Source organism: Entelurus aequoreus, linkage group LG01 (genome assembly GCF_033978785.1).
Source record: "Entelurus aequoreus isolate RoL-2023_Sb linkage group LG01, RoL_Eaeq_v1.1, whole genome shotgun sequence".
NCBI lineage: Eukaryota > Metazoa > Chordata > Actinopteri > Syngnathiformes > Syngnathidae > Entelurus > Entelurus aequoreus.
Genome location: NC_084731.1, coordinates 69,938,016 through 69,953,991, shown reverse-complemented (window position 1 = coordinate 69,953,991; position 15,976 = coordinate 69,938,016). Strand labels below are relative to the sequence as shown.

The following is a 15,976-nucleotide window of genomic DNA, read 5'->3' as shown; positions in this document are numbered from 1 at the left end:
AAAAAAAAACACGGAGAAAATCCATGACGATTGGTTGATTTACGTATGATGAGTCACAATTGGCTAAGGGTAGGGCAAAACATTATGGGCAGCTAATAAAAGAGACATTAGCATACTTCCAAGATGGCGTCAAGTGCCAAAAATCGGGATTTTTAGGTGCAAACATTCAAAAGTAGCTAAAAAGCGAGCATGCTAATGTTCTCAGAAATAGTTAACTTAAATATACATTTAATAAAGTCAAATACAAATAAGGCAACAAGTGAAGTATCCTACACTTCTCGTTTGTAAAGTAAATCTGAACAGCCGATATGGGCATCTACATCTACTATATGATTTACCTGAGAAGCTGGACAGGACAACAAAAAAAAATAAATAAATAAATAGTTAACTGTTGGCATAATTGCTCGACAGCGCCGAGAATCAAAAACCATGATTTTTAGTTTTAAACATGCAATATTAGCTAAAAGGCTAGCATAAAACGTCAGCATGCTAAGACTAGAGACGTTAGCATACTTCCAAGATGGCGCCAGTTATCAAAACTATGATTAATAGTTTTAATCATACAACAAGAGCAAAAAAGCTAGCATAACATGTTAGCATGCTAACATGCTAAAATTAGCATACTAACACATGACCGGATAAGAGGAAATACCAAAATGCACTATTTTTAGGTGTAAACATATAAAATTTGCTAAAAAATTAGAATACATCGTTAGCGTGCTAATGTTCTCACAAACATGCTAGCAGTTAACTGTTGGCATACTTGCTCGAACACACCGAGGATCACAAACCATATTTGCTAAAAAGCAGGCATAAAATGTTAGCATGCTAATATAAGAGACCTTTGTATACTTCCAAGATGGTGCCAGTTATCAAAACCATGATTTTTAGGTTTAATCATACAAAAATAGCAAAAAAGCTAGCATAACATGTTAGCATGCTAACATGTTATGCTAGCTTTTTTGCATACTAGCACGTGACCGGATAAGAGGAAATACCAAAATGCACTATTTTTAGGTGTAAACATATACAATTAGCTAAAAAAAAAAAATTGAATAAATCGTTAGCATGCCAATGTTCTCCCAAACATGCAAACAGCATACTTGCTCAACCACGCCGAGGATCAAAAACCATGATTTTTAGGTTTAATCACACAATATTAGCTAAAAAGCTGGCATAAAATGTCAGCATGCTAAAACTAGAGACGTTAGCATACTTCCAAGATGGCGCCAGTTATCAAAACTATGATTATTAGGTTTAATCATACAACAATAGCAAAAAACCTAGCATAACATGTTAGCATGCTAACATAAGCACACTAACACGTGACCAGATAAGAGGAAATACCAAAATGCACTATTTTTAGGTCTGAAGTTAGCACGCTAATGTTAGCATGTGTCAAGTACCAAGTTATATGACTGAGGTGTTGGGCTGTAAAAATGGCTAAAAAAGTTAGCACGCTAATGTTAGCATGCTAACAGTTAGCATGTGTCAAGTACCAAGTTATGACTGAGGTGTTGGGCTGTAAAAATGGCTAAAAAAGTTAGCACACTAATGTTACCAACTTATATGACTGAGATGTTGGGCTGTAAAAATGGCTAAAAAAGTTAGCACGCTAATGTTACCAAGTTATATGACTGAGGTGTTGGGCTGCAAAAATGGCTAAAAAGGTTAGCACGCTAATGTTAGCTTGTGTCAAGTACGATGTTATATGAGTCTGAAGTTTTGGGCTGTAAAAAGGGCTAAAGAAGTTAGCACGCTAATGTTAGCATGCTAACAGTTAGCATGTGTCAAGTACCAAGTTTTATGACTGAGGTGTCGGGCTGTAAAAATGCCTAAAAAAGTTAGCATGTGTCAAGTGCCAAGTCATATGACTGAGGTATTGGGCTGTAAAAATGGCTAAAAAAGTTAGCAAGCTAATATTAGCATGCTAAAAGTTAACATGTGTCAAGTACCATATTATATGAGTCTGAAGTGTTGGGCTGTAAAAATGGCTCAAAAAGTTAGCACGCTAATGTTACCAAGTTAAATGACTGAGGTGTTGGGCTGTAAAAATGGCTAAAAAAGTTAGCAAGCTAATATTAGCATGCTAACAGTTAGCATGTGTCAAGTACCAAGTCATATGACTGAGGTGTTGGGCTGTAAAAATGGCTCAAAAAGTTAGCGTGACAAAGGCGCTAACTGCTAGCATGCTGCTAACAAGCTAACAAAGTATGAATGTGTAAAAACACTACAGCGTCCAGTGTGCCAGGTTCTTACCGTGACGGTCTTGATGCGTCCGCTGGCCCGGGTGCAGGTCCACCCCGAGCGGTTGAAGAGGAGGCTGCAGACCTCGCCCTCCATGCAGGGCGACATCTCGCACCACTGCCGGCTGCGCACCGCTCGAGCTACCACCAGGGAAGGACACACCAATGGAGTGAGAGAAGGCCTCTTCCTACTGTACGTACAGTAGATTACAACTTTATACACAATGGAAGGATTTGATTTGATTTATAAAAGCTAAAGGGTGCAAAAGGAAGATTAGAGGCATATTTTGCTTGTGTTTGGAATTGTACGCACAAACAATAATAATCTTCACAATAATAATAATCGGACATTGCAAGAACGAAGCGCTGATTTCACAAATTCGAGGAAATAACGTTAAAAAAATCGAAATGTTGCAAGAATAACGTTGTAATGCCTCGAGAACAAGTCACATTGTTAAAGTCAACGTTTTGTTAAAAAAAGTCACAATATCAAGTCATAATGTAAGAAAAATAATCGTAATGTTACAAGAATAACGTCGTATTACGATGAAAATAAGGCGGAAATATTACAAAAATAAAGTCGTCATTTTATACACAAAAAAACTTACATATTGCAAAGATAAAGTTGTCATTTTAAAACAATGTCATGATCCCACAAGAATTAAATGTCAATTAAAAAAAGTTACAAGAATAAAGAATAAAGTCGATTTTGGTGTGCGTGTTATTAGGATAATATTAAAATGTTACGAGAAGAAGTGAACTATAATTATATAGCGCTTTCTCTCTAGAGAAAAAAAGCGCTTCACACAGTGAAGACCATTATCGACGTCTTTAAGCTACATTTAAACCAGTGTGGGTGGAGGAAGCGGGAATCGTACTTGGAAACCTCAATTTGCTGGCACGGCCGCTCGACCAACCCAGTCAAAATATGCCATGTAACGTTAGAAAGAAAAGTCGGAATGTTACGAGAATAAAATTTATCGAAAAAAATATCCAACTGTGACAATTAAGTCATTTTTAGAAAAGATAATTTTAAAGGTTATTATAACAATATCATATTGTTACGGAAATAACTTTCTAACACCTAAATGTTACAAAACATAGTCGTCATTTTACACACAAAATACCCAAATATTACGAAGATAACGAAACGTTAGAAAAAAAAGTCGGAATGTTACAAGAATAACATTTATCGGAAAAAAAATTCCAACTGTGACAATAAAATCATTTTTAGTGAAGACAATTTAAATGTAATTAGAATAATATTGTAATGTTACGGCAATAACTTTTTAACGCCTGAACGAGGCGTCATTTGACACAAAAAATACTCAAATATTCCCAAGATAACGTAACGTTAGAAAGAAAAGTCGGAATGTTACAAGAATAACATTTATCGGAAAAAAAATTCCAACTGTAACAATTAAATCATTTTTAGTGAAGACAATTTTAAATGTAATTACAATAATATTGTAATGTTACGGCAATAACTTTCTAACGCCTAAATGTTACAAAAATATAGGCGTCATTTGACACACAAAATATTCAAATATTACCAAGATAACGTTGTAACGTGAGAAAGAAAAGTCGAAATGTTACGAGAATTACATTTATCGGGACAAAAAAATCCATCTGTGACAATAAAATCATTTTTAGTCAAGACAATTTTAAAGGTTATTAGAATAATATCTTAATGTACGGAAATAACTTTCTAATGCCTAATTGTTACAAAATATAGTCGTCATTTTACACACAAAATACTCAAATATTACCAAGATAACGTAACGTTAGATAGAAAAGTAGGAATGTTAGAAAAATAAACGTATGTGAAAAAAATCTAAATATGGTAATAAAGTTATATTTAATACAGAAAAAAAGGATGTTGTGCCAATAATCTCATAATGTTACGAGAATAACATTTATCGGAAAAATAAATCTAAATATGACAATAAAGTCACTTTTAGTCAAGATCACTTTAAATGTTATTAGAATAATATCGTATTAATACGGAAATAACTTTCTAACACCTAAATGTTACAAAATATAGTCGTCAATTTACACACAGAATACTTGAATATTACCAAGATAACGTAACGTTAGAAAGAAAAGTCGGAATGTTACGAGAATAACATTTATCGGGAAAAAAAAAATCCAACTATGACAATAAAATTATTTCTAGTCAAGACAATTTTAAATGTTATTAGAATAATATCATAATGTTACGGAAATAACTTTCTAACACCTAAATGTTACAAAATAGTCATCATTTTACACACAAAATACTCAAATATTACCAAGATAACGTTGTAACGTGAGAAAGAAAAGTCAGAATGTTACAAAAATAAACGTATGTGAAAAAACATCTAAATACTGTATATTACCAAATAGACGCCCTTGTGCAAATAACCGCCCATGTCCTAATAGTCGCCCGGGGTCTGAGCCCATTTTGTGAATTAACAGCCTCTTCCTAATAAACGCCTATGTCCAAATAGCAGCCCATGGGCTGTTATTTGCATAATTTAGATTAAAATCATATTGATTTCATTAAACCCAATTTATAAGCTAAAAGGAAAAGCAAAGGTGCAATAATTCTGGTCATTACGGTAACAGCAGACGTCACGTGGGGATTCTGGGTAATCAACATATTGCAATGGGTCACCGCATATAGCGTAACACACAACAACAAACCCACGAGGAAAAGTTTCAACATGGCAAGCAACAGTAGCAGTGAGTTGAATGAACAGGATACCGCTACACCACAACTGATGGACGGGAATACTTTAAGGGGGAAGAAGAGAAAGTTTGACTTAAAGTTCAAGCTAGCGGTTGTGAAGTATGCGGAGCAGAATTCTGGTTTGGCAGCGGCCAGGCAGTTTAACCTTGACCCAAAACGTGTACGAGAATGGAAACAAAAAAAGGGAGAACTACTATCTCAGTCGGCAATCGATGGAAAACGGGCTCGCTTATCTGGTGGAGCTAGGAAGAAAGTGAGCGACGAGCTTGATGCTAATTTGTGTCAGTGGATACATCACGTTCGTGGACGGAACCACCGTGTATCCCGCAAAATGATCCGCATTAAGGCAAAGGAGTTGTATGTCACCGCGAGTGACACGAGAGACACCGGGGTGGTGTTTGGTGCAACAAGTGGCTGGCTTAATCGTGTGTGTGTGTGTCCGTGTTGCAAACAGTAGCCATAGCTGAATGTTGCTTTCTGGTATCCTACAAGGTGTGTGGGCTGACGGTGGCAGCTGATGGGAGTGAGGACCAGCTCATTTACTGCCTCAAGGAGGGACAGCCATGTCAGGCAGGCAGAGAGATGCTGTTGAGGGCTAGACAGCAGGCTGCTGCTGTGCTTCAGGAAGAGGAGGAGAGTGATGAGGAACAGCAGTTCCTCAATGAACTTGTGATTGAAAAGGAGGATGATGAAGAGGGGGGTGAGGGAGAGGAGGGGGAGGAAGAGGAAGGGGACGAGGAGGAGGAGGAGGAGGATGAGTGGGGTTGAGTTGCATTTGGGGTTGCGTTTGCTGCAGTATTATTGTTTTGATGGTTTTATAGAGTACTTGGTACCATAATTGTATTTTTCCTGTATGCTGCTTTATTTAAAACTTGGAGTACTGTAGCCTTTATTTTATTTAAGTGACAGTATTATTGTTCTGTTTTGATGGTGTGTTTTTTAATACTTGAGTACTTGGTACCATAATTTTATTTTTCCCGGTAGGCTGCTTCATTTAAAAAGTTTATTTATTTTTAGTATTGGTATTCTATTTGACAATTGTTGCAGTACTGCCATGTTGAGGCCTTGTTGATCTCTTGTCTTTTGATAGTCTTGTTTTTTTGTTTGTATGTTTACAATAGCTTTTACATTTAAAATTGTTTGTACGAAAAAAAAATACTGGACAGTAACCATTGCAACCAAATAATGGCCTGGTGCAGGCTGGTGCAAAAATAAATAAAAGCCTTGTGCAAATAACCGCCCATGTCCTAATAGCCGCCCGGGGTCTGACCCCATTTTGTGAAATAAACGCCCGGGCTACTATTTGGTAATATACGGTATGTCAATAAAGTTATATTTAATACAGAAAAAAATTATGTTGTGCCAATAATCTCATAATGTTAGGAGAATAACATTTATCGGAAAAAATATCCAACTATGACAATAAAGTCACTTTTAGTCAAGATCATTTTAAATGTTATTAGAATAATATCATAAGGTTACGGAAATAACTTTCTAACACCTAAATGTTACTAAATAGTTGTCATTTTACACACAAAATACTTGAATATTACCAAGATAACATTGTAACTTTAGAAAGAAAAGTTGGAATGTTACGAGAATAACATTTATCGGAAAAAAAAATCCAACTGTGACAATAAAATTATTTTTAGTCAAGACAATTTTAAATGTTATCAGAATAATATCATAATGTTACGGACATAACTTTCCAACACCTAAATGTTACAAAATAGTCATCATTTTACACACAAAATACTCAAATATTACCAAGATAACGTTGTAACGTGAGAAAGAAAAGCCAGAATGTTACAAAAATAAACATATGTGAAAAAACATCTAAATATGTCAATAAAGTTATATTTAATACAGAAAAAAATTATGTTGTGCCAATAATCTCATAATGTTAGGAAAATAACATTTATCGGAAAAAATATCCAACTATGACAATAAAGTCGCTTTTAGTCAAGATCATTTTAAACGTTATTAGAATAATATCATAATGTTACAGAAATAACTTTCTAACACCTAAATGTTACTAAATAGTTGTCATTTTACACACAAAATACTTGAATATTACCAAAATAAGATTGCAACGTTAGAAAGAAAAGTTGGAATGTTACGAGAATAACATTTATCGTAAAAAAAAATCCAACTATGACAATACAATTATTTTTAGTCAAGACAATTTTAAATGTTATTAGAATAATATCATAATGTTACGGAAATAACTCTTTAACACCTAAATGTTACAAAATAGTCATAATTTTACACACAAAATACTCAAATATTACTAAGATAACTTTGTAACGTGAGAAAGAAAAGTCGGAATGTTACATAAATAAACGTATGTGAAAAAACATCTAAATATGGCAATAAAGTTATATTTAATACAGAAAAAATGATGTTGTGCCAATAATCTCATAATGTTAGGAGAATAACATTTATCGGAAAAAATATCCTACTATGACAATAAAGTCACTTTTAGTCAAGATCATTTTAAATGTTATTAGAATAATATCATAAGGTTACGGAAATAACTTTCTAACACCTAAATGTTACTAAATAGTTGTCATTTTACACACAAAATACTTGAATATTACCAAGATAACATTGTAACTTTAGAAAGAAAAGTTGGAATGTTACGAGAATAACGTTTATCGGAAAAAAAAATCCAACTATGACAATAAAATTATTTTTAGTCAAGACAATTTTAAATGTTATCAGAATAATATCATAATGTTACGGAAATAACTTTCCAACACCTAAATGTTACAAAATAGTCATCATTTTACACACAAAATACTCAAATATTACCAAGATAACGTTGTAACGTGAGAAAGAAAAGTCAGAATGTTACAAAAATAAACATATGTGAAAAAACATCTAAATATGTCAATAAAGTTATATTTAATACAGAAAAAAATTATGTTGTGCCAATAATCTCATAATGTTAGGAAAATAACATTTATCGGAAAAAATATCCAACTATGTCAATAAAGTCGCTTTTAGTCAAGATCATTTTAAACGTTATTAGAATAATATCATAATGTTACGGAAATAACTTTCTAACACCTAAATGTTACTAAATAGTTGTCATTTTACACACAAAATACTTGAATATTACCAAAATAAGATTGCAACGTTAGAAAGAAAAGTTGGAATGTTACGAGAATAACATTTATCGTAAAAAAAAATCCAACTATGACAATAAAATTATTTTTAGTCAAGACAATTTTAAATGTTATTAGAATAATATCATAATGTTACGGAAATAACTCTTTAACACCTAAATGTTACAAAATAGTCATAATTTTACACACAAAATACTCAAATATTACTAAGATAACGTTGTAACGTGAGAAAGAAAAGTCGAAATGTTACATAAATAAACGTATGTGAAAAAACATCTAAATATGGCAATAAAGTTATATTTAATACAGAAAAAATGATGTTGTGCCAATAATCTCATAATGTTAGGAGAAAAACATTTATCGGAAAAAATATCCTACTATGACAATAAAGTCACTTTTAGTCAAGATAATTTTAAATAATATCATAATGTTATGGAAACAACTTTCTAACACCTAAAATCAAAAAAGTACTAACTCAGTACTAAAATTAAAATAACAATTACAATACTGTTAATATTTATAGTAACTTATTCCATTTGAGTTTGCCAATATAAGTCATTATTACAAGTTATTGTAGCAACATTATTGTGGACAATTAAAATGTGCTACTTTTTATAATAATTATTTAAATGGGGATAATAGACGCTATTTTAAAGGCACTCAAAATGAATATTAATGAAATATTCAGAGTGACAATGATGAGTCGTAATAATAAGAATAAATCAGAATAAGTCAACTTTTATCAAAGTTGTCATTTAATTTAAAAAATGCATAAATGTTAAGACATGATTTAAGATAAAATTGTGGAAGAAAATGGTAAATTTAGAACGAAAAATCATAATGTCGCAAGAATTAGGTGGAAATTTTAGTCAAAAAAACTAACAAGATATTTTAATATTACAAAAATAAAGTTTTAATATTAGAAAATAAAGTCGGACTGTTACAGAATATGCTTTACGTGGATAAAAACATTTAAATATGGCAATAAAGTTATCATTACTACAGAGAAAATAATGTTATGAGAATAAAACAGTAATTTTACAAAAGACAGTTACACTATTAAAATAATAAAGTCAAAATTGTGTCAAAAAAGTACCAATACAGTATTAATAGTACTACTAATAATATACACTAAAATAACAATAATAACAATTACAATACTAGTAATATTTAAAAATGTATTACATTTCAATGAACCAATATAATTAATTATTAGCAGATATTGTAGCAACATTATTGTGGACAATTAAAATGTGCTACTTTTTATAATAATTATTTAAATGGAGATAATAGACACTCTTTTAAAAGCACTTAAAATGAATATTAATGAAATATCCAGAGTGACAATGATGAGTCGTAATGCCTTCAGAATAAGTCCACTTTTGTCAAAGTTGTCATTTTATTTAAAAAAAAGTTTAAATATGAAATCATGATTTTAGAAAAAAAGTTGTGATGTTACAAGAATAATGTCGTAATCCCATGAATATAAGTCCTAAATATTTTAAGAATAATGTCATTTTACACACAATAATATTAAAACATTGCAAATAAAACTTTTTTTTTTAAAAGTCACAATGTCGCAAAATTTAAGTGTAAATTTTGGACAAAAAAAAGTAACAGAATATTACAATATTACAAAGATAAAGTTGTAATATTAGAAAAAAAAAGTCGGAATGTTACAGAATAAGTTTATGTGAAATCTATATATGTCAATAATCTGTTGGTTGTCAAACAGAATTAATAGACGCTCTTTTAAAGGCACTAAAAATTAATATTAATAAGATGTCCAGGGTGACATTGATGATATAAATGATAATTATGTATAATAATAATTATAATAATATGATATAATATGATAATTATGTATAATAATAATAATAGTATTATATAATATGATAATCATGCATAATAATAATAATAATAATAATAATAATAATATGATATAATATGATAAACGTATCATTTTATAGTAAAAATTATACGTAATGCCTTTAAGAAAAAGTAAAATTTTTATCAGAATAAGTCATCATTTTGTTGAAAAAAAACCCCCATCTAAATATTAAATCATGATTTAATGTTTCTTAAAAGTCATAATCTTACAAGTAAGTGTTGTAATCTAATGAAAATAAGGCCTAAATATTTTAGGAATAAAGTTATTTTACACACAAAAAAATGTAAACATTGCACAGATAAAATTGTAATTTCAGAAAAAAAGTCATAATGTCACAAGAATTAAGTGTAAATTTTAGAGGGGGAAAAAGTAACAAAATATTTAAATATTACAAAGATAAAGTTGTTAGAAATAAAATTGTAATGTTACAGAATAGGTTTTATGTGGAAAAAAACATCTAAATATGACAATACAATTATAATTAGTACAGATAAAAATAATGTTATGAGCAATAATGGTACGAAAATTAAACAGAAATTTGACAGAAAATAGTTCAAATATTAGCAGAATAAAGTCAAAAAGTACTCTAATATTACTACTAATAATATACTTGAAAATTATAATACTACTTGAAATAATGCACCAATGCAAGTGATTATTACTGGACATGGTAGCAACATTATTAAAATGTGCTACTTTTTACAATCATGTTGTTAGCTTGGTCATCGGAGATACGAGATGCTCTTTAAAACAAGACAATATTAACGAGACGCCAAGAGTGACAATCCCCAAATTAGCATCTGCTGATTGTTCTCTGCACGCTTTGCTAAAGCAACACGCTAAAGGACAACAAGACAGCGGTTGCTATTGGCAACCACCTGGTGACGCTGCAAGATGGAAATAAATACAGTGAGGATAAGAAAGAACAAATACATTTATTAGCCGGCTTTAATGGGCAGGAAGAAATTATGTGGTGGATCACATTTGGCCCCAGAGCCTTGACTTTGACATCTGTGGGCGAGCGCTGACACTGCGCGTTCACCTGCCGTGACACCGCCTCCATCTCTCTTTTAGGATGACTGACTGAACTACTCTTTTTGGGTATTTTAGGGAGAAATACCCTACTTTCCAGACTACGGAGTGGACCGGTATTTAAGCCACACCCACCAAATTTAAAAATAAATACGTTTCTTTTTACATATATTAGCTGCACCTGACGAAATATTTTGTAAATGTTTATCTTAATTTATCTTAACACGGCAGTAAAACGAATGTTCATACAAAACAGAATTCATCTTCATGAACCCACTAGCTGCGCAAGCTAGCTCTCCAATCAGCTAAACAGACTCAATAACTCCACCGTGACGTTTTGGTGAATTTACTGAGGAATTTGTAAAAGTGAAACAATACAAAAAAAATGGCATTGTAAGTTAATAATACTAACACAGACGCTCGTAAACATGTTAGCATATTAGCTAAGGCTAAGGCGATAGCTTGATTACATTACTGTAGCACGTACAAATATGCATGAAAACACTCCTACAGACATCACACATGGGACGCTTTAGTAAGTAAGAATTATTTTAGTTATATTGTAAAACTTACAAACGTTGCTTAGAGTGATGAATGAAGAATCCATACGAGTAGAAACGCTATGGACGGCTTGAATTCCGGTTCAAGGCACGAAAACGGGAAGTACATTTTTCCACTTGCAGCAAGCAAAAGATGGCGCTGTAGCGCAAGCGATAACACATCGTTTTAGTGCCTCTGTCGGTGTTGAAAACTATTTGTTGAATACAAAAAAAAAATCCATAAATTAGCCACAGGATTCAAAGCGCAGGAAAAAAGTAGCGGCTTATAGTCTGAAAAATACAGTAAATTAATTCCTACAAATAACTAATGTAAAAAAAAAATTGTTGTAGCGCCTACAAATCGCGGGGTAGCTGTATGGATAATGTGCAAGGATAATAATAATAATAATAATAATAATAATAACAATACTATAATAATAATAATTTAATAATAATAATAATAATATAATAATAATAATAATAATTATAATAACGTCTCCTCCAGCTCCGCCTGAATTTCGGGAGAAAATTTGTCCCTGGAGGTTTTCGGGAGAGGCGCTGAATTTCGGGAGTCTCCCGGAAAATCCGGGAGGGTTGGCAAGTATGGTAATTGGAGCCTTGAATAAGTCATTAATTCATAACAACCTTGATTTTGATTCAATATTTTAATTTTTTTGAGCAATGTCAGTTTGAATACAAAACACATAACACTAAAGGTCTCGGGGATCCAAAAGGGTCCCACTACTAAAAGTCTTCAAAATAAGTCACACATTTTTTTTTTTCAACTTTCAATGCTTAAATCTCTAGATCAACTTCAGATATGTCTGTTTTTTGTTATCTGTACGCCCTTGTTGACAAAGAAAACTTACTTTTATATGGCAAACATAAAAATATGCAATATTTTCCACCCAAAACATTTTTAAAGTGTATTATTTAATGTGAAGTAATTGGAGCCTTGAATAAGTCATTAATTCATAACAACATTGATTTTGATTCAATGACATTGATTTTTAGCAATGACAGTTTGAATACAAAACATATCCCACTAATAAAAGTCTTCAAAATAAGTCACACATTTTTTTTTTTCAACTTTCAATGCTTGAATCTAGATCAACTTCAGATCTGTCTGTTTTTTTGTTAGTTGTACGCCTTTTTTGACAAAGAAAACTTACTTTTTTATGGCAAACACAAAATATGCAATATTTTCCAAATTTCCACCCAAAAAATGTTCAAAGTGTAATATTTAATGTGAAGTAATTGGAGCCTTGAATAAGACATTAATTCATAACAACATTGATTTTGATTGAATATATATATATATATTTTTTTAGCAATGACAGCTTGAATACAAAACACATCACACTAAAGGTCTCGGGGATCCAAAAGGGTCCCACTAATAAAAGTCTTCAAAATAAGTCACACATTTTTTTTTCAACTTTCAATGCTTAAATCTCTAGATCAACTTCAGATCTGTCTGTTTTTTTGTTAGTTGTACGCCCTTGTTGACAAAGAAAACTTACTTTTTTATGGCAAACACAAAATATGCAATATTTTCCACCCAAAAAAATGTTCAAAGTGTAATATTTAATGTGAAGTCATTGGAGCCTTGAATAAGTCATTAATTCATAACAACATTGATTTTGATTGAATATATATATATATTATTTTAGCAATGACAGTTTGAATACAAAACACATCACACTAAAGGTCTCAGGGATCCAAAAGGGTCCCACTAATAAAAGTCTTCAAAATACAGTAAGTCACACATTTTTTTTCAACTTTCAATGCTTAAATCTCTAGATCAACTTCAGATCTGTCTGTTTTTTTGTTAGTTGTACGCCCTTGCTGACAAAGAAAACTTACTTTTTTATGGCAAACACAAAATATGCAATATTTTTCACCCAAAAAAATGATCAAAGTGGAATATTTAATGTGAAGTGGAGCCTTAGATATGTCATTAATTCACAACTTTGATTTTGATTCATTATTATTTTTTGAGCAATGACAGTTTCAAAAAAATCACAGTAAACTTTTCTGCTTGGTACTCAGCATCAAGGGTTGGAATTGGGGGTTAAATCACCAAAAATGATTCCCGGGCGCTGCCACTGATGCTGCCCACTGCTCCCCTCACCTCCCAGGGGGTAATCAAGGGTGATGGGTTAAATGCAGAGAATAATTTTGCCACACCTAGTGTGTGCGTGACAATCATTAGTACTTTAACTTTTTTAAATTCTAGTAGATACGTTACGTATAGTCGCACAAGGTATCAGATCGGTATCGGCGTTACCGATCTGGATTTTAGTTGGTATAAAGTGGGAGAGAAAATCTGTGTTGTCAGGTAATGTGCACAACTCCACGTCCAGCCCCCACAATGATCATCATCACCGAGTGTCGGCGGGAGGCAATTGAAGTCTTAAACGCACTTGCCGGTAAAGGACTCCAGGGTGCAGTGCAGCAGGAGACCAGTGGAAATCAATGTTACCGCTGCTGTAATCATAGCTCTATCACTCTCTCTCGCTCACTTAGAGCGTGTGGTGGAGTTGGGAGGCGGTTAAAAGCAGGGCTGGCTAGTGAACGCCATGCGAGCATGGAGCGTGGGGGCTGATAGACACGGTGAGTCATGGCGATTACAGTGCGCCTGTGATGCATGTCGCCGTAAAGTTTCCCGCGAGATAGCGTCGGATCGCTCAGACACGCTAGAGAGCAATAAAGCTTATCGAGCTCACGTCCGCCATAAATCGGAGTGACATTGAAAACATGCGGCGGACATTTTGATATTCTTCATTTTCAAAAGCAATATGATATATATTGTAACCATTAGGGCTCCACTCCATTAGGATGACTGTTAAAAGGTCCAAAAAGGGTCTCAGCCAGAAGTAATTGGATCCTTAAACAGGTCAATAACTTATAACAACATTGGTTTTAATTCTTTATTATTTTTTAACAATGGCAGTTTAAAAAAATGACATCTAAGGTCTCAGGGATCCAAATGGGCCCCACTCATAAAAGTGTTCAAAATACCGTATTTTCCTAACTATAAGGGGCACTTAAAACCTTTTTTTTCCCTCAAAACTCGACAGTGCGCCTTATAACCCGGTGCGCCTAATATAAGGAATAAGTCTGGTTGAGCTTACCCATTTCGAAGCTATTTTATTTGGTACATGATGTAAGTGTGACCAGTAGATGGCAGTCAAACATAAGAGAAAAGTGTAGGTTGCACAGTTTGATGTGTTCAACATTAGAGTATTACTATGGTGTGTGTGTAAGGTCATCATTTCATCATTTCTTTTTATTCCTTTCATGAAAATGCATATATACAAGCCACGTACAGTTGACACTTTCATTGTTTTTTGTTTCTTATACATTTCCATGATCAGAAAGGAGCAGATGGAAGAATAATATTCTTATATTTATCTGCTCCCTTTTTAACACAAATTATTTTAGATGACTTTATCACTGTTCCCTCCACCAACACCCCAACTCCAACATACTTTTAATTTTCGTTTAAGCATTTTCACAATGACACGTCAAATCAAAATCAAAAATCAGTTTGATATCATTCCAGTTGTCTCTCTTTGTAACTCTTTTTAAGTTCAAAGATATTCTTGCAAATTTTTAAGTCTTTCTTTAGAGAATTCCATGCTTTCACGCCAGCAACAGTCAAGCACATTTGTTTCCAATTTGTTCGCACTCTTGGATTTTTAAAATCACACGGCCTTCTGTGGTTCTCATCTTCAGACGTGAACACAAATAACTTTTATAAGTCCTTCGGAACAACTTTATTTCAAGCTTTGAACATCACTAATAGAGTATGCAATTCTACAATATATTTTAGTTTTAATAATCCTTCCCTAATGAAGAGTGGATTTGTGTGGTCTCTATATCCTACTGTAAAAATGATACGAATTACTCTTTTCTGTGAAAGAAATAAAGGCATTATGTTGCTGTGATATGTATTTCCCCATATTTCTGCACAATAATTGAAATAAGGTAGAATAATTGAGCAATATAACATTCTCATTGTGTTATACGGGAAACTGTATTTAACCTTGTTCAAAATAAATAAACTTTTAGATACCTTATTTTTCACATGCAATATATGAGCTTTCCATGTCAACTTTTCATCTAAGATCACCCCAAGAAATCTGATTTCAGTCGCCTTCCAAGCACCCGAAAGCTCTTATCCTCATCTCGGGGGATTTTAACCATGTTACTATGGACAAATCACTACCCAACTTCACTCAGTATGTCAGCTGCCACACCAGAGGAAATAAGATCCTGGACCTGCTGTACGCAAACATCAAGGATGCGTATAGTTCCATACCACTCCCAGAGCTGGACCGGTCAGACCACAACCTTGTTTACCTCAACCCCTGTTATGTGCCTCTGGTCAAAAGACAGCCTGT

General features: G+C 32.8%; 1 protein-coding gene across 1 annotated transcript in view; it reads right to left on the bottom strand.

Annotated features, from left to right (window-relative positions):
* tafa5l (TAFA chemokine like family member 5, like) overlaps nucleotides 1-15,976 on the bottom strand; it is a 123,998-nt gene that overhangs the window by 20,532 nt on the left and 87,490 nt on the right. The window contains exon 3 of the mRNA XM_062044240.1: nucleotides 2,260-2,387. Coding sequence (XP_061900224.1) covers nucleotides 2,260-2,387 — 128 coding nt within the window. The remainder of the gene's footprint in view (nucleotides 1-2,259; nucleotides 2,388-15,976) is intronic.